Raw genomic sequence first — 25,199 nt, forward strand, 5'->3', positions numbered from 1 at the left:
AAATAAATAAATAAATAAATAAATAAATAAATAAATAAATAAATAAAAGGTGGATCCTTTTAATGGCAATTAAGATAGCTCATTAAAATGACCTCTTAAGCAATACATGGCTCATATCACCATGAGGTTTGTTTACCAATAGAGAAGAGCAAATGGAGCACATTTACACAGAGTGATGGTGACCAGGTCAGCAAACTTTCTCTCATGGCTGTTGAGCAAGGTAAGTTTGAATGATAGGTTGTATACAGGTGGCAACACAGAAAAGAAGATGCTGAGAAATAGGGACTGGTTTAGAACAAAACCATGAAATTGGTATGCAGTCAGGAAAAATCCGTCACAGAACAAGAAACTAATAGACTTTTGAGAAAATACAGTTCATGTCCAAATTACTTTTACATATGTGAAGATTTCTGGCTAGAAAGGGTTATTAATTCTGCAGACAAAGGTAGATTATGTGCCAGTGTGTAGAAATTAAACAGGACAAAACTGGATTAGAAATAAGATGTTTGTTGTGTGTTGTTTTTTCACTAGAACATGTGTCTCTGTTATGTTATAGGTTGTTCTGTTATGTGTAGCCTTTAAATCAATAATTGACCATTCTTGTGAAAGATCTGCTCTAGAGCTACAAGCTACATGGACAGTTTAGTGAAGTTGCATTGTATATTATGCCAGGTTTTCAATGTCTTGAGCTATAAAATCTTTTTAGTCCTTAATTAACAAGAAATATCCCAGACTATAAAGTGACGTGAGTTTTGCCCCAGGATTTCACCTACAAATGCACGTTTTTCATTGTTGTTATGCTGTGATGCAACACCCATATGGACTATCTCCTACAAAGGTCTATGTTCTCTTATCTCCAATGACTTGCGCAGCTTCAATTCTGTGTTTATAATAGCTACTGATTGAGACTGAATATAAAGAAAATATGTATAACCAACATGATAGACTGCCCATTGTATTTTAAATGGAAAAATGATAAATATTATTAAAACAGCACAACATGTTCTGCATTTCCCCAGATAGATATATGATACAAATCAACAAAAAAATTATCCATGACAACTTATGAAACACAAAAGTGCCACTGAGCAGTAGAATGGACAAGGTTCAGCCAATAACTAAAATGGAGACAGATTTTGGCAACACCAAATTAGCTTGGAAGCATGATTTTCTTTCTTGGTAGCTCTACAAAAACAAGCTGAAACTAGATGAACGGGAACAAGAACACCAGAAACCTTTTCCTTTATTGTAAGGGTTTTCTTATTCTCAGGACTCCTGCTGCAGCTTAAAATTTGCTGAGCTGTATACAGCTGCTTTTATGCAGTTTGTTAACTAAGAGTTACATTATAAAATCCAGTGATTTTCTTTATTTAGAGATTAGTGTCCCCATAATAAAAAGGGCTCTAATGAAAGCTAAGCTGTTGGCCTCTGCCTGGCTGACTGCTTCCTGCTACTGCACACTCACCCCTTGCAAATGGGTGGCTTGGCAGCCACTTTTGCTGGGAGTCTCCTGCCACCCTCTGCCTGCAGGAGTCTGCAACCAGCTCCTGCTGTAAAGGTGATGTTTGCTGTGCCTTTTTGATTGTTTTTATTCTCAAGAGTAATCAGCAATTACTGATACCTTGGTGTTCTTATTAAGAGCATTTGACCATAATAATCCAATTATTTCCTGTAAGCGTAAGTTACAGTCATATGGAAGGGCTTGGATGGAGGAAAAAAAAAAAAAAAAAAGATGAGAAAAAGGATGAGATATGCTTTTTCTTCAGGTGTGTGAGGCCATAGTCTTAGATCCAAATTCAGCACTTTATCATTTCCAATTTGATACTTATGGTCCAAAAATCTAGGTTCAGGAAATCAACTTTGAATATGAGTGCTTCCACGGATGACTTGGACAACTGCAGTCTGAGTATGGAAAAAATCTTCTCAGCCATATGGAAAGGAAAATATAAAAGAAGTATAATTTATTATGATTCCATGAGCTATAAGTTTCATATAGTGTCCCTAAATACCTGTTTAGTTCAGGAACACTTCTTTTACCTGTGTTTCAGTCCCAATTCAGCCAGAATATAGTGATTATCTAGGAATGAACAAAAACTGAGAAACATTACGTGGAGAAAGAGGCCTTCTTAGGACTTCAGTAACGTAATGAAGATGCATTTGCTGGATTAATGCTAACAGCACAATGCCATTTTATATACATATAGGCTTATGTCACATAATTATCTTTGCAAGTAAATTACACGCACAAGTATGAGGGTGCAAATGAAGATGGGACACTATTTATTTTATTTCAGGGCTTTGTTGAGTCAGACTGTGGCTGTAAGACTGCATTATCAGGTGCCCCATCTGTGCTTCTTTGTCTCCTAAGCCATCGTGATAGCTACACCAAAACGTGATTTACAGTAATTCTCCTTTCATTAGACTGAAACGCCTTTTCCTAAATTGGCCAGGAGGTGGCACTTTTGAAGGATATTAAATCTGTTGTTTTGACCCGTTTTGCAATGAAACTGAATTGTTTCCCACGTGGGCTAAAAAAGGCCCTCATCTGAAATTGTTACTCTTTCACACATTTGATGCCATTTAAATGTCTTTCTCTGCTTTTAAGAAATTTCTGCTTTTGAGTGCAATTAGCTGTTAGCACAAGCATTATCTGTTGTTACCTCTCTTGCTAAATCTTTGCTAAATTAGTTTAATGGCAAGATTTGTTTGTGGAGAACTTTTTATTGAGAACTTTTTATTAGCTTGCATGCATTCTCCTCAAGAAACTGGCTGCTCTTGGCTTGGACTGGCGCACGCTTCATTGGGTTAGAAACTGGCTGGATGGCCGGGCCCAGAGAGTTGTGGTAAATGGAGTCAAATCCAGTTGGAGGTCAGTCACTAGTGGGTCCCCCAGGGCTCGGTGCTGGGGCTGGTCCTCTTTAACATCTTCATCAATGATCTGGACGAGGGCATTGAGTGCACCCTCAGTAAGTTTGCAGATGACACCAAGTTAGGTGCGTGTGTCGATCTGCTCGAGGGTAGGAAGGCTCTGCAGGAGGATCTGGATAGGCTGCACCGATGGGCTGGGGTCAACTGCATGAAGTTTAACAAGGCCAAGTGCCGGGTCCTGCACCTGGGGCGTAATAATCCCAAGCAGAGCTACAGGCTGGGAGATGAGTGGTTGGAGAGCTGCCAGGCAGAGAAGGACCTGGGAGTGATAGTGGACAGTCGGCTGAATTTGAGCCAGCAGTGTGCTCAGGTGGCCAAGAAGGCCAACGGCATCCTGGCTTGTATCAGAAATAGTGTGACCAGCAGGGCTAGGGAGGTGATCGTCCCCCTGTACTCGGCTCTGGTGAGGCCGCACCTCGAGTACTGTGTTCAGTTTTGGGCCCCTCGCTACAAGAAGGACATCGAGGTGCTTGAGCGGGTCCAAAGAAGGGCGACGAAGCTGGTGAGGGGCCTGGAGAACAAGTCCTACGAGGAGCGGCTGAAGGAGCTGGGCTTATTCAGCCTGGAGAAGAGGAGGCTCAGGGGCGACCTTATCGCTCTCTACAGATACCTTAAAGGAGGCTGTAGAGAGGTGGGGGTTGGCCTGTTCTCCCACGTGCCTGGTGACAGGACGAGGGGGAATGGGCTAAAGTTGCGCCAGGGGAGTTTTAGGTTAGATGTTAGGAAGAGCTTCTTTACTGAAAGGGTTATGAGGCATTGGAACAGGCTGCCCAGGGAGGTGGTGGAGTCACCATCCCTGGAAGTCTTCAAAAGACGTTTAGATGTAGAGCTTAGGGATATGGTTTAGTGGGGACTGTTAGTGTTAGGTTAGAGGTTGGACTCGATGATCTTGAGGTCTCTTCCAACCTAGAAATTCTGTGATTCTGTGATTCTGTGATTCTTACTTAAACTAATTAAATGCTATTGATTTACAGAATGTTTGTGTCAGATTAACTCTAGCATCTGTTGTATTATGCTGAAAATGCATAGATTAGTTGTCCCAAAGTTTCTGGTGGGTGAGTGAAGGGATGCAAGACATGGACTCCTGATGTCTCTTGAACAGGAGACATTTATTGCCCGTTTTTTCACTACTACATATACTTTCCCCATAGCCCCACACGCTGTCCACGTGCCCAAATCTGTCATACAATTGGTTAGAGACCCTCAGACACACACTTCGAGCCAGCCAGCAATTGGCCACTGCCCAAAGCTCATCTTTAACACTGCAGCCAAGTTACTTTATCTCGACCTTGCTCAAGTTTTTGTTTCTACTGCTTGTTTCCTCATTTTCTCTAATTCAGGGATGTATGAAACAGTACAAAGCCACCTCCAAATTCCTTTCCCACAGGTGAGGAATCAATCCTGGAAGGAAATACCTGTGCAGTGGTGCTGGGAACTCTCCCTGATGCTCCAAATGAGAATTTCCCATATAACCACAGTATCTCCAGGACCCACTGCTTGGTTCTTGAATTCAGAACTTCCATATTCTTGTGTTTTCACCCTCTGTCAGTCTCCTTGATGTGTCCTCTTCCTGCCACAAAGTTTTATGCAAGCCTTCAAGGTCCTGACATCCTTTATTTAAGAATATTTTCATAGATTTCAATGGGGTAGCAGAAAATTAAGTACCATGGGATGTTTGTTGTTTGTATTGTTTTGTTTTTCTTTCTTGTATTTTGGTTGTTTTTGCTTTATTGTGTTTCTTGTGTTTTGCTTTTGGGGGTGTGGGGGGCGTAGAGTTAAGAAAAGATGACCGTGACAGCCTGACTTATTTCTTAATAAAAGCCAAGGAACTTCTTTGTGTTAGCTCTTAATTCAAACCCAATAGCTAATCTGTTCTTGCTTGCTAGAAGTAATTGCCTGAGTTATAAATATGGGATGAATATTTTGAATATCTTTGGTTTTATGTAGTGTTTCCTGGTTTATATTTCTGTGAATTGCATTAGCTATTTTACCAGAGCATCACTGGAGCTTATGTTCTGCTGATATTCACCATGGCTTCTGAAAACTTTTTCTGAGTCTGTTTCCTATGTCTCCTATCCTGTAAGCATGATCTACAATCACCAACACTCAAATCCTTTGCATTTAAGAAATTCACTTAATTATTCTTCTTTGCAAGACCAGAAAATCCTCAAAAATGGGGAGTCTGCCCAACTTTGAAATGGATCTACAATATACTACCAAAACCAAAATGCATGGAATAAAAATAAATGTGATAAATCATGTTTTAATTCTAATCTTAAACTCCCTTGATGCTTTTCTAATTATTCCTACATTACAATTTTGCAAGTATCCTTGGCATTTGCAATTATTCAAACAGCCATACTGAATATAACTGTGCTTTGGACAATTTCTTAGTTTCCTTGGGAATGTGATGAGGCTTTTTTGGATAATTTCAAAAAGCTGAAATTCAGGCTTTATTCAACTGCAAGATGTGAAAAATACACAATAAATGATGCTATTGTGTATGAGTGCTTCTCCACTTGAGGGAATTGTGTCAATGTCACTCTACTGTGCAAGTTGTTTGTGGCAGAAAATACTATTTCATTTTGTGTTAGTACAATACCAAAATACAGTTATGTCTTTGACCAGTACAGGGTCATGAAGAAACTATTTGTAATGTAAATATAGTACAATAGTAGGTCTCCACCTGCTGTTTTTCTTCTTACATTACAACGAAAATTAGAGTGAACCACTGAATTTTAAGGGGGAAAAATATTTCAACCATAATTTCTGCTTCTTCATTTTAGGAAAGACAGAACCAAGCTGATAAATTTGTTATCCTCTGGTGACCTGACAGACATGCAACTGAGTTCCTGGGCATGTTCCAAGTAGCTCTGCAATGCTGAGCTTTTCAGGTTTTAATTGGGGAAGATAATGCAAATTTTTGTCTTTGTTCTCTATTTAGGCTCCATGTCAGCAAAAAGTGAATTCTTAGGTTTTTCTTTTGCAGGAGTTTTAAGTTTTATGTGGCTACTTTCTAAATTTGTAGTTACAGCAGGAGAATCCGCTGTGATTGTAGTTGGATGATTATTAGAGCTCTTAAAGTGACTCTTGAAAAGGAGTTTTGCCATAAGCAGGCCGCATCTGGCACAGATGGGCAATCTAGCTTTTAAAAATCACTACAGGTTTTCTTTTATTTTTTAAGAAGTGTAAAATGGAAATGTTTAATTTAAAATAAAGTTTTCTCACTGGCAGGTGTATTTGCAGGTGAGTCTTGGATCACTTCTCTGACAGGTCAGTCATGATCTCTACTTTCACACTGGCGGCTTTATTTCTCCCCCTAGTAGGTCTGAAAGGCTTAGGCCTTTCAGAAAGAAAAAATGAGTGGCTGTAAGGGAAGCAAAAAGGAGAAGCTGTAAGGGCTGCTGTTCAGGAGGAAAGAAGGATCTTGAGATAGATCTAGTCTTCCTCTGAACCTTTGTCTTAAGACAAGGTGAATTGGCTCCTCCTAGGAAAATTCCTTTATTTTTTTCAATGAAGATGAGGCAAATAAAAGACTTGATAGGAACAGACTGATATTTAACTCTTGTGACTTTGCAAGCAAATACAATGATGTTTTAACTTTTTTTTTTAATTTTTTGATTATGCTCGACTCTCAGAAATTTTGCTCCATATACTCTCTCTTAAAAAGAGAGTTTATAAAGTTTATGAAGCATTTTTTTGTTTTACTTTTCTTTTTTCTTTTTTTTTTTTTTTTTTCCTAAAAACTGTTTTAACAAAACTGAAATACTTTTCAGGGGGGAATGTTCCAGTTTGGACAGACTTTAGTGGTCCTTTGGAAATGAGTAGCTATTGAAAGCAAACAGAATATTCCATTGTAATGTGTGGATGGAGAATATTTTGGTTCCACAGACAAAGGGAAAGATGCAGCCTGCCTTGCTCACTGAGCTCTTGACTTGTGTGTACACAGCGTGGAAATGAAGTTCAGTGAAATCGGTGATTTCCACCATATGGGCAGGAGTGGCAACATTCCCTTCAGTTGTAGGGCTTGGAATTTCCTGAGGAAAGATGGCGGGGACCTGGAGCCCTGTATCTTTGGGAAAAGGCAGCAGGGATTTCCAGCTGCTCTCCCTTGGGTTTGTACAGCTTGTGGGTGCTGCTTTGAAGACACTGATTGCACCTCACAGAGTTATTCTGGGAGACAAAATGGGGAAGAACTATGGGGCAATTTATGCTGTGGAACAGACCAGCTTTCTAGGCTTGGTCTTGCTTTGTGGAAATGCTGTGGTTATGGCTCCATAGCCTGGAAACCCAATAAAGGAAGGAAGCAGAGCCCCAGAGAGTCACTTTTCCTGCCCCCTTCGACTCAGAGTCGGCAGAATTACATTTGCAGCACACGCAATGCTGAAAACATCACCCACACAGAAATATCTCAGAAGTGTGTGCTGTTGGGGAGATCTGCCTAATTCACAGAGCCTATGCAAAGGCTGTTGAGCACACAGTGAAGTAACAGGTGATGCCTTCCAGCACATCCATCACCTCACCCATTCCTCCCACCTGACGAGGACAAGGGAGAGGTGGAAGGAAGGAGTAAGGGGCTGTCTTAAGGAGATAGAGGCTGCCAGGAGAACTAAGCAGTGCTTAGTTTGTGCATCTGTGTGGGCTGGTCAGCTGAGGCAGCATGAAAAACAGACCACTACCTCAGTGTCTTGTTCCTTAGCTTGAGTTTTTGGGTCATGCTGTTGCAGTAGCTGCTGCATGTTCTCCATTGCCTCTGGATACACAAGGCAGGTCTTCCTCTCACACCTGTACCCCACCAGGTGTATATGTCCATAACAAAAAGCAAGTGGATCTTGCTTTCTCCTGGATCAATGCTGTTGAACCTCAGGCAAGGCTCAGACCTTGCCTTTGTTCTGTGCTATACATGCAGTAAGTAAAATAATCCTGCTCTCAGAGCAGCTGCATTGGGACAGGTGAAACACGCCAGATTACCCAAATTACAACATGCCCTCAGAGCACAAGGTAGCCAAAGCACTAAGCTACTGGAGGGCACCCACGGCTGCCTCTGGGGCCATGAAGCGAATGCCCCACCTTACCCTGAGGAAGCGGCGATGACCGACGGCTAGCCGGGAAGGCAGCCCGCTGATTGCCGCCTGGCTGAAGACGCAGCCACCAGCAGCCAGGACACCCACCCGGCCCCGCTCCCCCTCCCGGCCTCCCCAGCTCGGCGGCGTCCCGGGGGCAGGGCATGCCGGGGCAGGGGCCGCAGGGGCCGGGCAGCCGCGGCGAGGACGTACAGCCAGCGGCTGGGCCGGGCGCAGCGTGTCCCTGCCATTTCGGGCCCCTGCGGGAGCTTAGGGTTGGCACATCGTAGCCCCGGGGCCAGCCGTCAGCCCCGAGCCCCGGTGGGGGTGAAGGTAGGGGCCTGGGGTTGGCTGGCTGCAAGCAGGTTTGGGGTCCGGCTGCACACTGGGCTATAGCTGGGGGTGTGGTTCTAGAGGGAACGGGGAAAGCTACCAGCAGAGGTGCAGTACTAAAGGTGGAGGTGTTGAGGCTGGGTGAGGAGCAGGCTACTGTGCTGGGAGCCTTTGCTGCCCCTGGAAGGGTTTGTGTTAAGGTTATATGGCATTGCCTTTTTTTTTTTTTTCTTTCTTTCTTTTTTCTTCAGGTCTTCTTAGCCCTTTCTCCTCTCTATTTGTAAAGTAAGGTTCAACAGCATATGCAGATTTGCTCCATTAGACGGCCTATTGGTACTGTTAAAATTCAATACACCTGTGTCACCTCTCCTCCTTGCCCTGCTATATGTGTGAAGGAAGGTTTCACACTCCAGCTCTCCTCCCTTCTTCTAGATGGAACCAGCAGAAGAAATCACATTCTCTGATGTCCAGAAGCATGAAAAGAGTTTTTTTGCAGGTTATACAGGTGAGATGTAACTTCTGCTAGTTAAAACGTGGAAGGAACCTTAGGGATCTGTCAAATGGTGTCTGGTAACTAGTGCTGCCTTTTCCCAGCAGTCCTCTCTGTTTTGGCTTTCTGGGATGTGTATTGTGTTCTAGGCTGGTGCAAAGGTTGTTGGTGCAAAGGGGTTGGTATTCAGTGTTTCTGTTTTATTTATTTGTTTATTTATTTTACTAGTGGTTTTCTGGTGACTGTTTTAAAATAATATAGTTAATTTGGAATGAAAGAAAACCAATATCTCCTTCTAGAAGCTTCCTCAGTCAAGGAAGGTCTGAGGGAGTTGAGTAGCAGCATCTGAAATGCGTGCCTACCCGGCACGGGCTGTGGATGGTAATGGAGTGTTTGTTCAGGTTCTCGTTTCACTATTAGAGACCCAAAGTCTCTGCATGGGCCTCTGCGAATTACCAGTTTGGTTGTTGAGTGAGAAAATGTCCTTACCTGCTCCTGCAAGATGGAAGCTTCTTCGTCCCTCTCAGAGAAAGCTACCTCAGGTGTAATGCCTTCCCTGACACATAAGTTCTTTGTCTTTCTTTTGTTGCTAATATTTAGATGTTATCAATTGTGGCCGTGTAAATAGAGAGTGTTTTGCTCTTAAAGATCATGTTACATAAGACCTTTAATTCTTTGTTTAATAGATGTAGGGCTGAAATTGCATTTCAGAGTGTTACCTTGAGCATACCTTGATTTTTATTAGAGGAAAAATAAAACTCACTGTGTCAAACTGAAGTATATATAGTGTAAGTAACTGAATACTTTAATGCTAAATCAGAGTTGCTAAGGCCTTTCTAAATCCTCCATTTGTATTAATAGTAAACAACGTACTTGTAAAAATGAAGTTCACATAAGTGTGCATTAGGTGCTACTAATTAATAATTCTATTAATGCTGAACTAATGTAAATAGAAAACTTAGAAGTGTAAAATAGCCAAAGTTTACTGTGGGTTATGTGTTCAGTCATTATCATTTATGATACATAAATTGCGTAATTATAATACATAAATTGCGTTCTTTAAGAAATAAAAGGCCATGGCTGAATGTTTGCTGTGAGTTTGCCTGCAGTGAAGTTTATTTAGCTTGCCACTGCAAGAAAAGTAGGTGACGTATTAGATCTAGATATAAAGAGAGTTTTTTTTTTTTTTTTTTTTACCAGTAAAGATGTAACTCCTTTGACTTCTGATGCAATAATATACAATATCGCTGTAATAATTACAACTGGTTTTGTGATTATTAGGAAAAATACTCTGACATGCTGGTTGAAGAAGCTTGAAAGTCTTAAGCGAAGTGAGAAACAACCTAAATCTTCTTTTTTATTTTGCCCAGTGAAGGAGACTTCATAATGAACCCTCCCTGCCCACGCACATAGGTTTAAAAGAGTTTTAATATTAACTTAGCAGGCTTGAGGTCTTCTGGGTTGTCCTCAGGAATGAATATCTAAAACTAGATTTTTGTCATGGCTGAGATGTTTCAGTATGTTCCTTTTCTTTCCTTCATCTTGGTAGTCTTCATTCTCCATTTCCTGAAAGGAAGAAGAATGGGAAAAATGTAGAAAGGAAGGCAGAGAAAAGGCAGGATTTTACCCTTCTCTTCCACGTACTGCTTCCTGCCACTTCATTCCTTGTCTTCTTGATTCAGTCTTCATAATTTCCCTTTCACTTTGTAAAAAGGGAAATTCTTGCAAGTTGATGCTAGGCTTGAGAAACTCGCTTGTTTTACAAGGAAATGCTTACTGATCTTAGGGAAGGAGAAGTAACAGATTGCTGTCTTGCTCCATTAGGGGACTGCATTTTGACTGAAAGTGAAGGAGAAAGTGACATCCTGGAAAGCCCTGAGCAAGATGTACCGCTTCAGCTACCTGAAACCCACAGTCCAGGCTGGGTGGCAGCCAGACTGCAACAGCATCAGAGAGCAGCGTGCAATAAACCTGCTCGCCGAGGAAGAAGAGGCTCCAGGAAACTGACTCTCATTGCTAATCAGCAGACGCTACACACAGATGAAAAGCCCTACAAGTGTACTGAATGTGGGAAAGGCTTCAAGGGGACCACTACTCTGCTGAACCACATGAGAGTCCACACAGGAGAAAAAACATTTGAATGTTTAGAATGTGGAAAGAGATTTAACAGAAAAGCTGGCCTGGTAGTGCACAGGAGAGTCCATACAGGAGAGAAGCCATACAAGTGCGAGGAATGTGAGAAGAGCTTTGGCTGTAGTTCAAATCTTATTGCTCACCGCAAAATCCATGCTAAAAAGAAAGCCTTTTCTTGTGATACACACAGCCAAAGTGGAAGCACGGTGCTGTCTCAGCATCAGAGAGCCCATATGGATGAGAAGCCCTGTGGGAGTGCTGAGTGTGGAAATAGCATCTGTCCATATTCAGGCTTCATCAAACGTCAAGGGATTTATGTGACAGAGACCCCCAGTGAAAACACAGCAGGTAACTGAATTAAGGTCTATTGAGTTTTATTTCAAGCTGTACGAACTTGCATGGGATGTATCGGACACTGTGATCTCCATTCCTTCCAAAGTGCTTGCCCCTCCTTGCTTTGGATATGGGTGTGGTGGATTTTTGGTTTTCTTTTTTTCTTTCCTTTTTTTTTTTTTTTTTTTTCCTTCCCTTCCTATATATGTCATTTAAAGAAGTGCCTTGCAAAAGCTGAAGTTGAATTTTGTACTTTACCATGGCGGCTGCTTGGGACCTTAGACCGCAAAGCTCTCAAGTCCACCTAACTCCTGATACATAGTGTTGCCTGATGTCTAGCGCTAGGTCTTCAAAAGTGATTAACCAACAAAACACTAAGTTTAGGGAATTGGAAGGGTTTTAGGCTTTGTTAATCAGTACCTCTATGATGCCTTAACGGCCACATTCCTCCAGTTTAGCTTCTTTACCCTGTGTGCTTCCACTCCCCTGTCCCCCCAAAAAGGAGAAAAGGGTGCATGGGGGAAGCAAGAAGAAAGTTTTGTAGCTTACTGGAGTGCAGGTGAGAGATACAGTTGTGAACATATTTTGAATGTGTTAAAACCCATGTCTGTAATATTTCAGGGGGCTATGTCTGTTTAGTTCTGGTTTGGCTTAGTCTGGGTCATCAGGTGACTTGAGTGAAGTTTTAGTTTAACGCATGGATGAGAGGAAGGGTTGTTATTAAGCTGCCTTTTCCTTGCATGAAAGCATATTTAAAATACTGATCTAGCAATTGATGGTGAAGTAGGCTCTTGATTCAGGCTGTCCTTCTTTTAGGTGCAAACTGTTCGGAACTTACATCTCAGCATCATGAAGAACAGCAAATGAGTGGTACAGAGAAACTTGATATGGATCAATCAAATCTTATTTTTGAAGAGTGTGAGTATAAAAAGGTGTTTAGATTGCCATACAAAGTATTTTTACATAGCAGACATTAATATTCTCTTTTCTTTGTACAGTGAAGAAAACGAGGGAAAATATGGACATGCTTCTTCTGAATCAGCAAAGTCAGCTGCAGGTCCTGCAACAAATTCAGAAACAACTAAATATACTCCTGCCAGGCAACGATCTCATTAATTCAAATGTTTATAGTTTAGGACTGCTGCTAGGACGGCAAGCCGCTGCAATGGCATCTCTTTCTTTTCCCCTTCTTAATCCGAGCAGTCTCCTCCCTCAAAGTACCTGCCACTCATCCCAGTCATCTGCTCCTGAAATTCTCCCTTCCAGTCAGCACCCAACCTCTCAATTTCCTGCAGCTTCTACAACTTGATCAGCTTTGTGCTATGAATGTGTCAAATGTAAACTAATGCAAATACAATTTTATACTGTCTTCTCATTCTACATTACAACACAGAGAACATGTTTGAAACTCTGGTACCTTTGCAGATGCTGACCCTAAAATCAGATTTTGAAGGATGCATCAACTAATATAAGCTGATCAAATCCATTCATTCATTGCAGTATGTGGAGGTGTTGGCCAGCAATGTGTTTTGTCAGGGCAGCTCAAGAGATTTTTTATCACCAAGATGCAGTTAAATGGAACATCCACATATAAGATACTGCATTAAATTTAAGCATTGGTTTCTAAAAGATAAATCCTTAATATGTACTTTGGTCACTGGACCTCTCCTAATGAGCTGAAGCTGATGATAAAATATTCAAGGATGCTTTAAGCAACTCCTATTAAGTAATTTATGTGTGTTGCTTACACACATCTGTAAAGGGTTAAATTCAACTGCAGCACTATTCCCAGCATAATTTACAAAAACTTCTTTCATTCAGGAAAGCTTTAAATTTAGGTGACTTTAACTGATTCTCAGGCCAGCATTACTACAAAAAACAGATTTATTATTTTCTTTAAAAACAAAACACCATTCATGTTTACTTTGCTTCTCAAGATTTCTTGAGGAAGAAGTCAACAAGAGTTATAAAACACTTGTTCTTTTGTTCAAAGGTAAAATCATCTTTATATAGAAGTCTGTTTACTCTGTGATATCCTACAGTATTATTGCATGCTGTTGTCTTAGTTCACTGGGAGTAGGAGTAGGACTTGGGGAAATAATTACTGCTTAAAGTGGAGCACTATGAAGCTCAGGTGCACCACCTTGTGAAATCTGTGGGGAAAAAAATACTGTCCCTGCAGGAATCTGACATGAGGCCTTTTATGGTTAGTAAGAGCTGAGTTTTTAAGAATGGTTAGTCCTTTCTATATCATTGTTTATATCCGTGACACAGTCTAGTAGCAGTGTCAGAGCTTTTGAGCTTTAAAAGTGCAGCAAAGTTACACCTTTGAAGAACCACACGTATAAAGAAACTTCGGGGCTTGCACCTGTACCAGTATTTCTCTTGAACTTGTGTTGAATTTTTAAATTTTATTAACTTTTTAAGATGCCTTGTTAAAAGAATCCATGTTAATAGTGAATAAAATATGACTGAGATTTAAGAGTGGGAACACTACTACTCTTAACAAGTCATCTTTTTGGTGACGTAAAGTGCAGTGATGTCAGATTCTGCTGCAAATATAAAACCCTGTGGGATCTGATATGACACTTTTGAAGTCTGCCTTTACACACACAAAAATTAACACACTAGTTCTTATTATACAGGATTTTGTATTAGTCTTAAGTCAATAGAATCAATTTAAGCTAAACTATGAGGCCTTAAAGGGCATTCCTTCAAAGTGAAGGAGAAGTGTGCTGAAATGTTTGGGGTTTGTTTTCTATCAGTTAAGCATATCAGAGTCATGTGGCTCTGGACTTAGGAGCTACAACAAAATCTATGGAAACTCTGGGACACTTCATAATTTCTTGGATGTTCAATTTGCTTTTGTGTAGAAGTAGAATCTCCTCTTCAAAACAATAGTTAAACTTTGTATTTTAGTGCTTTTAAGATGTTCAATATTAAAACATTGTCTTTTGAAATAAATGGATCTCTTGAGAGCTTCTTTCCCTCATAAAAGAGCAACAGTGCTTAGACTGTGATATCTGAACTAGAGATCAGTTACTCTAGTGTATGGGCCTTCCCTGGCTCTTGGTTCTCCCTCTCTTCCCTTTTCCCTGCGTATAGGTATTTCCTAATATTTCTGTCCTTGGAAAGTTCTTCAGAAGAAAAGATAACTAAGCCTGTCATTTCTACAATTTAGGCCTTAAATAAAAGATACCTTCTATCTGGTCTTAAGTAGCCTTTTTCTCTGTGAAGAGGGAGTTTGTATATGGTATTTCTCAGCAACAAGGCTCAGGAGCAGTTTGTAGCAAACCTACATCCTTTTGTGTTGGTATTCTCTAATGTATGTTGGGTCCCGTCTGAACTTGAGGAAATAGACCTGAAATATCTTTGAACTGTAAGTGTTTTGGGGACTGGAGGAAGTATTAGAACAGAGGAGCACAAGAAACCATGTCGCTTCCTATTTTTAGGCCTTTCTCTCCCTCTCAGTAAGTGAGGATTGAAGCTGGAAATCTTTCTTCTATACTCATGAGCACTTAAATGGTACTGAAAAGCATCTCTGCTGCTAGAAATCTGCCTGTACCTTGGTATGGTGAGACTTGAGGGCTTCTTGCTTATTTTGGAAGTTTCTGGGATGTTATATGCCTTCCATGCAGTACTCTGATGATGATGATGTAAAAGTGTATTGGTGCATGTGGCCATATCTGATATCCTTCCAGAGGTAGTGGAGAGGTTTGCAATGTCCATAGAGATGCTGATTTTGAAGAGAGAGACGTTCTTCACTTTTTGTTTGTTTTAATCCAAAAAATGATGACAAATGAAGCAAATCTGGGGAAACGCGCATGTTCCCTGTGTGCATAAGGCAAAGAAAAGAAGTGAGGGGGAAAAACAGGAGAAGGCTGCATAGGAAGAGCAATGTCAAGAAATACTCAGCTGCATCAGAAGAAACAAAAGAAATTGTGCTGCATACAGACAGATGAAGAAGGAAAATACAGTGACTATAAAATGCTTGCTTTAATGCCTCACCCATCTCTTGGTGTCTCACCAGTCTCTCCATAGTTCACTTGCCCCTTGTGTCTTCCCCCTGTGGCACTCCAGTCTAGATCAGTCTAGATGTTAGCATACAGAAATGTCTTCCTACGTTGGTGTTGGCCACCAGTCAGTGGGCAAAGCTCTTAATGATGGAAAAATGAGAACAGCTGGGAACACTGTGAATACTCTGTGAATGCATAGCTCAGAGGTTGAACTCTGTCTCAGCCTGGGCATTAAAAAACATGCAAAAAGATTTCTAGTGAAGAACAAGTTATTCCAGTCCTCAGTGTTCAATGCAACATCAAAATTGCATTTCTTTTTCTTCAGGCCTGTACAGGAAATTCTGAGTGTTTAACTTGCAGGGGCTCTAGGCATGAAATATGCAGAGCTGAGAGTTTTTTTATTATTATTATTATTATTATTATTTAATAGATGTTATATAGTAGGTTATTGGCAGGACTTTATGCATTTAGTTAGTGCCTGGATACATCTGTTTTTGTTTTCCTGCTGACTTGGTATCTGGAATTGTAGGCTTACTGCTGCCTGAATAGAGGTCTATGGCAGGTGATGAATTTTCTATTTGTAAATATCAACATAGCAAAGACATTTTGCTTGCCTGGTTTTCCTGTAGGAGTGTAGATATCATTTAAAATGTTTAAATTCAGATTTCACAACTGTGAAGGCAAATACTGAAGAGCTATTTAAAAGACTTCCAAGCAGGTGATTGGGTGTGTGTGTGTTGAAGCTTCCTTGTTCATCTTGAATGCATTCACACAGCATATGCGGGACAACTAGGGAATCAGGCCCAGTCATCATGCGTTCATGAAAGGCAAGTCCTGCCTGACCAACCTTATCTCCTTCTATGACTTTGGGGGGGCTGTTTTCTTCCTCATATGTTTGTGTGTGGTGGTTTTACCTTGCTGGGAGCTGAACTCCACCACAACCACTCTCTTGCTTCCCCTCCTCAGAAGAAGAGGGGAAAGAAAAAAAAAAAAAAAAAGCTCATGGGTTGAGATAAGGATAATTTAAGTAAAGGGAAGGGGGGGAGGGATAAGAAAAGGCCATGTGGAAGCACGGAGAGAGAGGAAAAAGAATATATTTTCTACTTCCCATTAATAAGTAATGCTTAGCCATGTCCTGGGAAGCAAGGCCTCAATACACATAGTGGTTGTTTGGGAGGGCAGGTGTCTTCATAATGAGAGCCCCCCCTCTCATTTCCCACATTTCATTGCTGAGTGTGACACCACACAGCATGGGATATCCCTTTGGTTGGTTTAGGTCAGCTGCCCTGGTGATGTCCTCTCTCCATCTCTCACCCACCCCCACCCTGCTGGCTCTGGGGGGCTTTGGAGGGAGTCCTGATGCTGTGCCAGTGCTGCTCAGTGATAGACAAAACACTGGTGTGATACCACTGCTGTTCTAGTTACACGTGCAGAGCACAGTACTGTATGGGCTGCTGCAGGGAAAGTTAACTCCATCCCAGCCAGAGCCAGTACAATGGGAAATTATTCCTCTATTATTTTTATATACTGTTATGAATCCATGCATGATGAAGTCTTAAATAAGAACGGCAGGACAAAAATGTGAATTTACATTAGTCTCATGGAATCAGGCACAATTGAAAAAAAACAGGAACAAATAAGTCAATAAACCAATAGCAAGGACTGCCCTTATCACCCTGACAGCAAATAGGTCTTTTCCCAAAGAACGATTAATATTTTAGAAAATTGAGTTAGCAAAGATGCAGAGCTGAAGGAGCATGACTTCCCAGGCTGCTAGCAGCTTCACTTAAGGAAGTTCTTAAGGAAGTCATTGGGCACGTAGAGCCTTAAGCAGACAAAGTAAATACATTACAGGATAATAATCCTTCATCTGCACAGTGTTGCTTTTGCTTGTGTGGTGGTCTGTTGTTACAATTGGTAAACCTTGAAAGTTTACAGTAGGTCAAATATAAATCTAAGTACCTGTTTCGGTCAGGTTTCATTTCCTGCACTTTCATCTCTGAAGCCTATCACTAGATCAGCATCTAGTAAGTAAACAAAAAACTAGAAAGAAAACATGCTTACTTTTGGGCCTTTTCTATCAGTCAAAACGAGCAAAACAGCACATTCTGGTTTTGTTTGTTTTCATTTCTCTTTCTCTCTTTAAAGTTATTTGCTACTTCCACTGTCACTTCACACTAGTATTAGCTTTCATGAGACTGTTACACCCTGAATCTGTAATTGTGTTTTGTCATCTTTTTTATGCATTAATGTTCCTATTTAAATGATCCTAGTACACATTTCATGGTGAGTGGAGTGTCTGAATACTGAGGGCTCCTCTGTTTCAAAAAGTGAAGCTCTTGGGGAAAAAATAGTTTTTTTTAACAAGGGCAAATTCTCAAGAACATGTCACTGAATGCTTTGTAATGTATGCATGTCTTGGAGCCTGCAATTCTTCTGTCAGCTCTGTGTTCCAATCTCTTTGCCTAACACAGCTGATCTGAGTTTCTTTCACCAACTACCAGTTTGCTGTGCCCACTGCCTTTTTTTCTCCTGTCTTGGTCAGCCTGTTTCCATGACAGGTTGTGAATTTTGGGTATCTTGTCTGACTGCTCTCATTTGTTCAGCTTTCAGTCATGGTTCATTTCCTTGCCTTCTGAACTTCACCATATTGGCGAAGGTTTAAACTGAACCTACAAGAGCTGAGCAAGACATGGGCCTTGACATTCCTGGTGTTTCTAATGGAAAAAAAAAAAAAAAAATCACCAGGAGGTTAATAAACATGGGAACTGGTTTCCCAGAGAAGTTGTGAAGTCTCCATCCTCTGACGTTTTCAGGATCCTACTAGACACAGCTGTGGGCAACCTTGTCTGAATTCAACAGTGATCTGCTTTGAGCAGGAGCTTGGATGAGAAACCTCCTGTGGTCCTTTCCAAAACACGATGGTTTTGTGAGTCTATGAAACAGAATGGAAACTCCTTCCCTTATAGCAATGGTAAATCTATTATCATCTTATCTTCAGAAACTGTGCAAAACAGGCTCAGAGAAGACATTGTCCAAACTAGGAGAGGAGCTTTAGCAGTGATGTATTAGGTTAGTGCTGGCATAGTCATTACTGGCACTGGGATCTGTGTCCCAGTGGGTCCAGACCATAGGAAGGGATATAATCATCCTGGAGCTATCACTAGGAATGTTATGGGCTACAAAAAAATCTCAGCGCATTGAGCCACTTCAAAGAAGAGCATGCCCCTTGTCTTTTCCTGTGTTAGGAGAGGGTGCCCTGATAGTCCTAGAGACTGAATGTGTTTAGGGAACATTATGTATTCATAATGTTCCCTAAACATTATGAAATGTCTTTAATTCATACGCACACACATACTCACACCAAAGTACATGTGTATAGCCACAAATGTGTCTCTTGGGTTCTTGAACGGAAGAGAGGAGTTGACTTTTGACTTGCCGTTTGTGTCCTCTAGGATCGGATGCTGCCAAGGATCTTTTGTCTCGTTATTTTTTCTCCCTCTTTGTAAGTCATAGGCAAAATTTCTGAATTTCACAGTTTTCCTGTTTCCTTATGTAGATGTTTTATGGATCCAGTCCTGATCTTCATCTTCCTATTACCGTTTCTTTATGTAAATGTATCCGTCTTCTTTGAGGTGTCATTTGCATGAAAGCACACAGATGGCGCTCCTTACCAAAACACACAAAAAAAAAAAAATGTAAAAGAGGAGGAGTTTTAAGGAAGTAAAAAATTACGCAAGTTTAAATAAATGCACCCTATTTTTCTAATGTGTTTTGTTGTTGTTTGTTTGTTTGTTTGTGGATTTTTTTCCCCCTAGAAGCAGAATCATGGCTTGTTCCCATGCATATTTCTTTCCATGAGATGTTGGCAGTTTTGGCATGTATCCTCTGAAGTCATGTCAGTGCTAAGACTTAAATTTTCTACTAAAGGGATGATAACACTGTAGTTTATTTTTTTCTGGACAACTAGGCTGTGCAGTCTAGACATAGTGTTCTGGTTTAACCCCGATAGGCAGCTAAGCACCAGATAGCACACTGTACACCCCCCCCCCCCCCACACACACACACCAGCTGGATATGGGAGAGAAAATAGGAAGGATAAAAGTTAAAAAACTTTTTTTTAAGTTTTGGAATGAGATACAGACAGATTAATTAAAAATGGGAAATAAAGAGAAGAAAGAAGAAAATATCCACCTACAACCAAAGGAAAAAAAAAAAAAAAAAAAAAAAGTGATGCACAATGCGATTGCTCACTGCCCACTGACTGATGCCTAGCCCCTGAGCAAGGGCAGGTTTCTCATAGTTTTATTTTGGGGCACAACATTATATGGTATAGGATATTCCTATGGACAGTTTGGGTCAGTCGTCCTGGCTGTGTCTGCTCTCAGCTTCTTGTGCACCCCTAGCCACTTCGCAGACAGGCAGCATGAGAAGTATAAGTCTTTGAGTCTGTGTAAACAGTGTTCATCAAAAATTAAAACATGGGTGTGTTATCAAGACTATTTTCATCCTAAATCCAAAACATAGCACTGTAGCAACTGCTATGCAGAAAAATAACTATTCCAACCAAACCAGGACACACAGCATCCTCAACTGTGGCCTCTGCAGTCAACATTCTCAGTGGAGCTCTGTGTTCATGATCTGGTCTTTTTCTTCCAAAGCTTTTTCCTGTACTGAAGTGTTTGCCAGTTATGAATTAGACTCCTTTCCACTGGCATCACCAAGTTGAATGTCATAAAGGTGACCTGAATGGAACAGTATATGGCTTCCACTACCCTCCCTCGCCTCTATTCATCATGATAAGTATGTATGGAGAAGGTTAAAAAGATGTAGGTGTCCTCTCTGCAACACAGAGCAATGGCAGAGTGCAGGACAGCTAAGAGCCTTGGGCTGACCAACATCTACTGTCCAGTGAAAGGAGGCAGTTACCAAGATCATCTTCAAGATAAAAACTGCTGAGACCTCCACACAGAAAAGCAAGACCCTGTGCTAAAACACTGACAGCAGAAGACAGCAGCAGCCAAATTGTCATGTATGTCAGGACAGCTAGAAGAGATTGTTGTTGTCACAAATGGGAGATAAGCAGGCTGCAGCTTGAGATAAGCACCATGCTTGAACAGGGGACCTGAAGCAAGAAATTAATGCATTGCAGTACTTCTGTCTCCATTTGAGTGTGATGCTCTGGCAGGTCTTTAAAGGTCTTGAAGTGGGTGATGGCTGAAATTTAGATACTCAACTCCCTGCTCAGGAAACGCCTCTAAAAAATGCCTTGAACTCTATAGGAAGTGCATTAAGAAGTTACTGAAAATAATGAATAAGTAACCGCAGAGTATCCTCACTCTGGGCTGAGTATCTAAACCATTGAACCACCACGTTATGATCAATACTTCCATTTTTCCTACCCACTCAGTGCCTCATTGACATACATCATTAGGAGGTCATATATAGTGAGTTTACTCTTGAAACATCATTTTAGCATCTTTCTTAATGATGAATTCAGTTTTTAAAATAAAAAATAAATACCTGACCCCCTCTTGAGAAGTCTGCTGCTTGCCAGGGCTTGTATCAGAGCTGTCACCAACACAATACCAAGAGTGTCACCAAGAGTGTCACCAACACAATACCAAGAGCCTAATGGCTATTAACCACCACTGTTGTTTCACATGACCACCAGTGATCCAGGCAGGAGCTGTCTGTGGAGTATCAAGAGGGATTACAGAGCCCTGGGAGCAGCAGTAAGGGACTTAGGAGTGCAGGCAGTTTTTTCATCAGTCCTCCTGGTCAAAGTGAAGGGGATTGAAAGAGCCATTAGAATCTGACAAATCAACAGATGGTTACAGGACTGATGTCACAGAAAGAGGTTTGGCTACTCTGACCATGGGAATCACTCTGAGAAACCTGGTCTGCTGGAGGCTGATGGGGTCCACCTGTCAAACAAGGGGAAGAGCATCCTCAGTCAGAGGCTTGCCAAGCTTGTGAAGGGGGCTTTAAAACTAGAGTTGCCAGGGGAGGGGAACCTCAATCCATCCCACTCCTCTCACTTTGATGTCAGTGTTAGTGATAGGTGCCCAGAGCCTGGAGAAGGGTCACAGGTCAGCAGGAGAGTCACTGAAGAGCAACACTAAGGAATTCCAGCCTCTCCAGCCAGTAAGTCAGCTTCATCAGGGGTCAAACTAAAATATCTCTATGCTAATGCACGTAGCATAAGGAATAAACAAGAGGCATTAGGTATGTACGCACATTACAGGGCTGTGGCCTCATTCTAATTACAAAGACGTGGTGGGAGGGCTCCCATGACTGGAGTGTTGGAATGGAAGGATGCAGGCTCTTCAGGAAGGATAGGCAGGGCAGATGAGGAGGGGGCATCACCCTCTGTCAGTGAACAGCTGGAGTGCTTGGAGCTCTGGTTGGGGATGGGTGAGGAGCTGAGAGAGGACTTGCGGGAAAGGATTAAAGGGAAGGCAGGGACAGGTGACATTACAGTGGAGGTCTGCTCCAGGCCACCCGACCAGGAAGAACAAGTGGATAAGACCCTCTGTAGACAGACAGAAACAGCCTCATGTTCACAAGTCCTGGTTCTCATGGGGTCCTTGAACCACCCTGGTATCTGTTGGAGGGACAGCACAGCAGGGCATAGGCAATCCAGGAGGTTCCTAGAATGCACTGATGATAACTTCTTTCTTCAAGTGATAGAGGATCCGATGAGGAGAGGTGTTATGTTTGACCTCATTCTCCTTGTTGAGGAGGAGTTGGTGGGGAATGTAAAGGTCAAGGGCAGCCTTGGCTGCAGTGACAAGGTAATCGTGGCATTTTGGCTGCTAAGGGCAGCAAGGAAGGCACACGGTAAGTTCGCTACCCTGCACTTTGGGAGAGCAGACTTTGGCCTCTTCAGGGATCTTCTTGGTGGAATACCATGGGGCAAAGCCCGGGAAGGAAGAGGGGCCCAGGAAAGCTTGTAAATATTCAGGGATCACCTCCTCCAAGCTCAGAAGCAATGCACCCCAACAAAGAGGAAATCTGGAAAAACACCAGGAGGCCTGCATGGAAGAACAAGGAGCTCCTGGCCAAACTCAAGCAGAAAAAGGAGGCCTACAGACAGTGGCTCAGGACAGGTAGCCTGGGAGGGATGCAAAGACGTCTTACTGAGGTTTCCACCTACAGGTAACAAAAGGCTGTTTGCCTTGCATCTTCACATATGATATATGGGCAAGGTTTAATCCCACTTGATGAGCCATCTACCACTCTTTATTAACATCTTAAAATAATTTCCATGTTCAGACTGATTTTTTTCCTTCTATCTTTATAATACTCAACTACTTCTATAATTTTATCCAGTATTTTATTACATTATTCAGTAATTAATGTTTGTAAGTAATATTCAAATTTTAGTTCTTTGAAATAGTTTTTGCTGGTTTTGTCCTTTTTCTAAAACTTGTTCCTTAAACAACTCTGGTTCTGAATTCATGTTGGTGAATTAGTAGAATTAGTGCCCGGGTGAGGAACCTGTCCTTCCATCTTTGCTAGGCCAGGAATGTAAAGATTGTTCCCACTTGTTTAGCTGAATAAGAAAATGTGGACTTCATGGATAAATTATGTAACTGACTCTCTTTGCTAGGAGGAATGGGTTGTAATATTATTGTGTTGTAACAAAATGAATTTTTGTTCCCTGCAGTGTAAATGGTTCTTATATATATGTGATAGATTAAATGTAATTTTTACACTACTAAATTTATGAAAAAATAACAGCACAGTTTTGGGCAGAAAAAGAGGGGAATGTGATAATCTGTTGTAGTACTGACTGAACTAAGAGTCAGACTAGTTAATCTTACAGTTTATAGAAGTTTTACCAGAGAAATGTGGGGTCAGAATGAATAGTTCCTGCTACAAATATTTAATTTTTTAATTTGAAATCATAGAATGATAATATGTCCTGTTAGGCTAAAAGATGTTACAGAATACAGTTAACATACAAATTCTTGCAGCTGTGCCTTATAAAGACCTAAAGGTTTAGGTTATTAAAATCAGTGTGCTGAAGGTAATTCCACTGTTATCGAAGAATATATTTTTTAATTGTTTCAGTTTACAATAATAAATATGTGAACATCCATGAAAATATGTATCACAGAATCACAGAATCACAGAATCACACAATAGCTGAGGTTGGAAGAGACCTCTGAAGATCACCCAGTCCAAATTCCCTGCCGAGCAGGATCACCTAGAGCACGTGGATGGCATCCAGGTGGGGTTTGAATATCTCCAGAGAAGGAGGCTCCACAACCTCTCTGGGCAACCTGTCACAGTGCTCTGTGAGTAAAGAAGTGCTCCTCATATTCATTTGGAACTGCCTGTGCTTCAGTTTGTGCCCATTGCCTCTTGTCCTGTCACTGGGCACCACTGAAAAGAGACTGGCTCCATCCTCTTGACACCTTCCCTTTAGATATCTATATACATTGAGGAGGTGTCCCCTCAGTCTTCTCTTTTCCAGGCTGAACAGGCCCAGTTCTCTCAGCCTGTCCTTGTATGACAGGTACTCCAGTCCTCTAATCATCTTAGTAAAGTACTAACGTAGCTTCTACACAGCTAAATGGCGTGATTCTAACTATAAGAAACTGTATGTACAACAAACTGTATGTACAACATGGGATTTAATATCTGGGTCCCCAGGGCCGTGCCATTCAGCCAGTGCAAGTTTAGTGCATCAAATCAGGGCTGTGAGAAGCAAAGTTGTGTTTTTGCAGTAGATAATTACTTTTCTGTATTCCAAGGTAGTTGTGTAGTCATAATAAGGAGAAATGCTAAGTAGATAAGTGGACAGTAGAAGGCCTCACTGTTCCAAAATAAGGTAGAAGCTTGAGAAAAACAGGATGAGCAGTGTGAGAACAGTAAAACAAAGATCACAAGTTCTCAAAGCATAAGAAAGGAGAAATTAAAGGGTTGAAAAAAAAAGAAAAATTGTACATATATGGTATAGAGGAGCGTCAAGTAGCTTGTGAACCTGTAGTACTCAGACAATGAGGAAACAGGGGAGGTGATCAGGCGTCGGGTAATAGGGAATAAAAGGTTATGATTTGTTTACTAAAATGTTCTCCTGATTGACAGGACACCCACCATTGCAATTGCGAATAAAATAAGCTTCACAGAAGATCCTGTCTGAAGAAAATTATTTGAGATGTTTCTCACAGGGCTAATCTTACAGGAAATCATTGGGTTTTAGCTTTCTTTATCAGTCTTGAGTGTGTAGTTCCATACTGTGTCTGGCTTGGAGATTTCTCGAGACATATTAGCTTGCAAAGCCACATTACTTTGCAAATTCCATCTAGTAAGAATACTTAAATATGCACTCCCAATGTGCTGAAAAGACTATTGTTCACTCATCTTTTTGCTAATGACAGTGATGACTGGATCTTGCAATATTTGTATGTCTCATAGACCAGTTAGGAAGATCTGATCCTTCTTCCCATAAGAATGCTCTTTCTGTCTCTCCAAATTTACCATGACATTTAAATCTTTGCTCTGCTAATTTAACTGTAACTGGTGTAAAAAGATGCAGGTAGTGAGGTTAACCTCTAACTTATGTTCATGTAGTTTTTTTGAACTGTCTTGTTTTTTTATGTGATCATGGAAGACTGCCAGTGAGAATGGAGTCAAAAGGTTCATGCCCCTTTTTGTTGCTAAGAAGTAAGTAAAAATGATGTATGTGTCTAGTTTAGTAAAACTTTCTAACACTTCAGCTCTTTATTTTTTATAGAACATAGCACTTCAAAATAAAATGTCAATTGCTATAATAAAACACTACTTGATCAGCAGAAAATTCTTGCTTTGCATACCAAAACATACTTGCTATTTTATATTGCTCAATGGCTAATTTTATACTGCTTTCTAAGGCTAAAGAATATCCTAATT

At 41.1% G+C, this 25,199-nt stretch overlaps 1 protein-coding gene across 1 annotated transcript; it reads left to right on the top strand.

Annotated features, from left to right (window-relative positions):
* Nucleotides 1–7,995: 7,995 nt before the first annotated feature.
* LOC118174551 (zinc finger protein 79-like) lies at nucleotides 7,996–13,226 on the top strand. Its single transcript, XM_035339953.1, has 5 exons — nucleotides 7,996–8,324; nucleotides 8,757–8,829; nucleotides 10,639–11,295; nucleotides 12,097–12,198; nucleotides 12,279–13,226. The coding sequence occupies exons 2-5, from the start codon at nucleotides 8,757–8,759 to the stop codon at nucleotides 12,587–12,589; spliced, it is 1,143 nt and encodes a 380-aa protein (XP_035195844.1). The 5' UTR covers nucleotides 7,996–8,324; the 3' UTR covers nucleotides 12,590–13,226.
* The last annotated feature ends 11,973 nt before the right edge of the window (nucleotides 13,227–25,199 follow it).

The sequence above is a fragment of the Oxyura jamaicensis genome, chromosome 1, assembly GCF_011077185.1.
Source record: "Oxyura jamaicensis isolate SHBP4307 breed ruddy duck chromosome 1, BPBGC_Ojam_1.0, whole genome shotgun sequence".
Classification (NCBI taxonomy): domain Eukaryota; kingdom Metazoa; phylum Chordata; class Aves; order Anseriformes; family Anatidae; genus Oxyura; species Oxyura jamaicensis.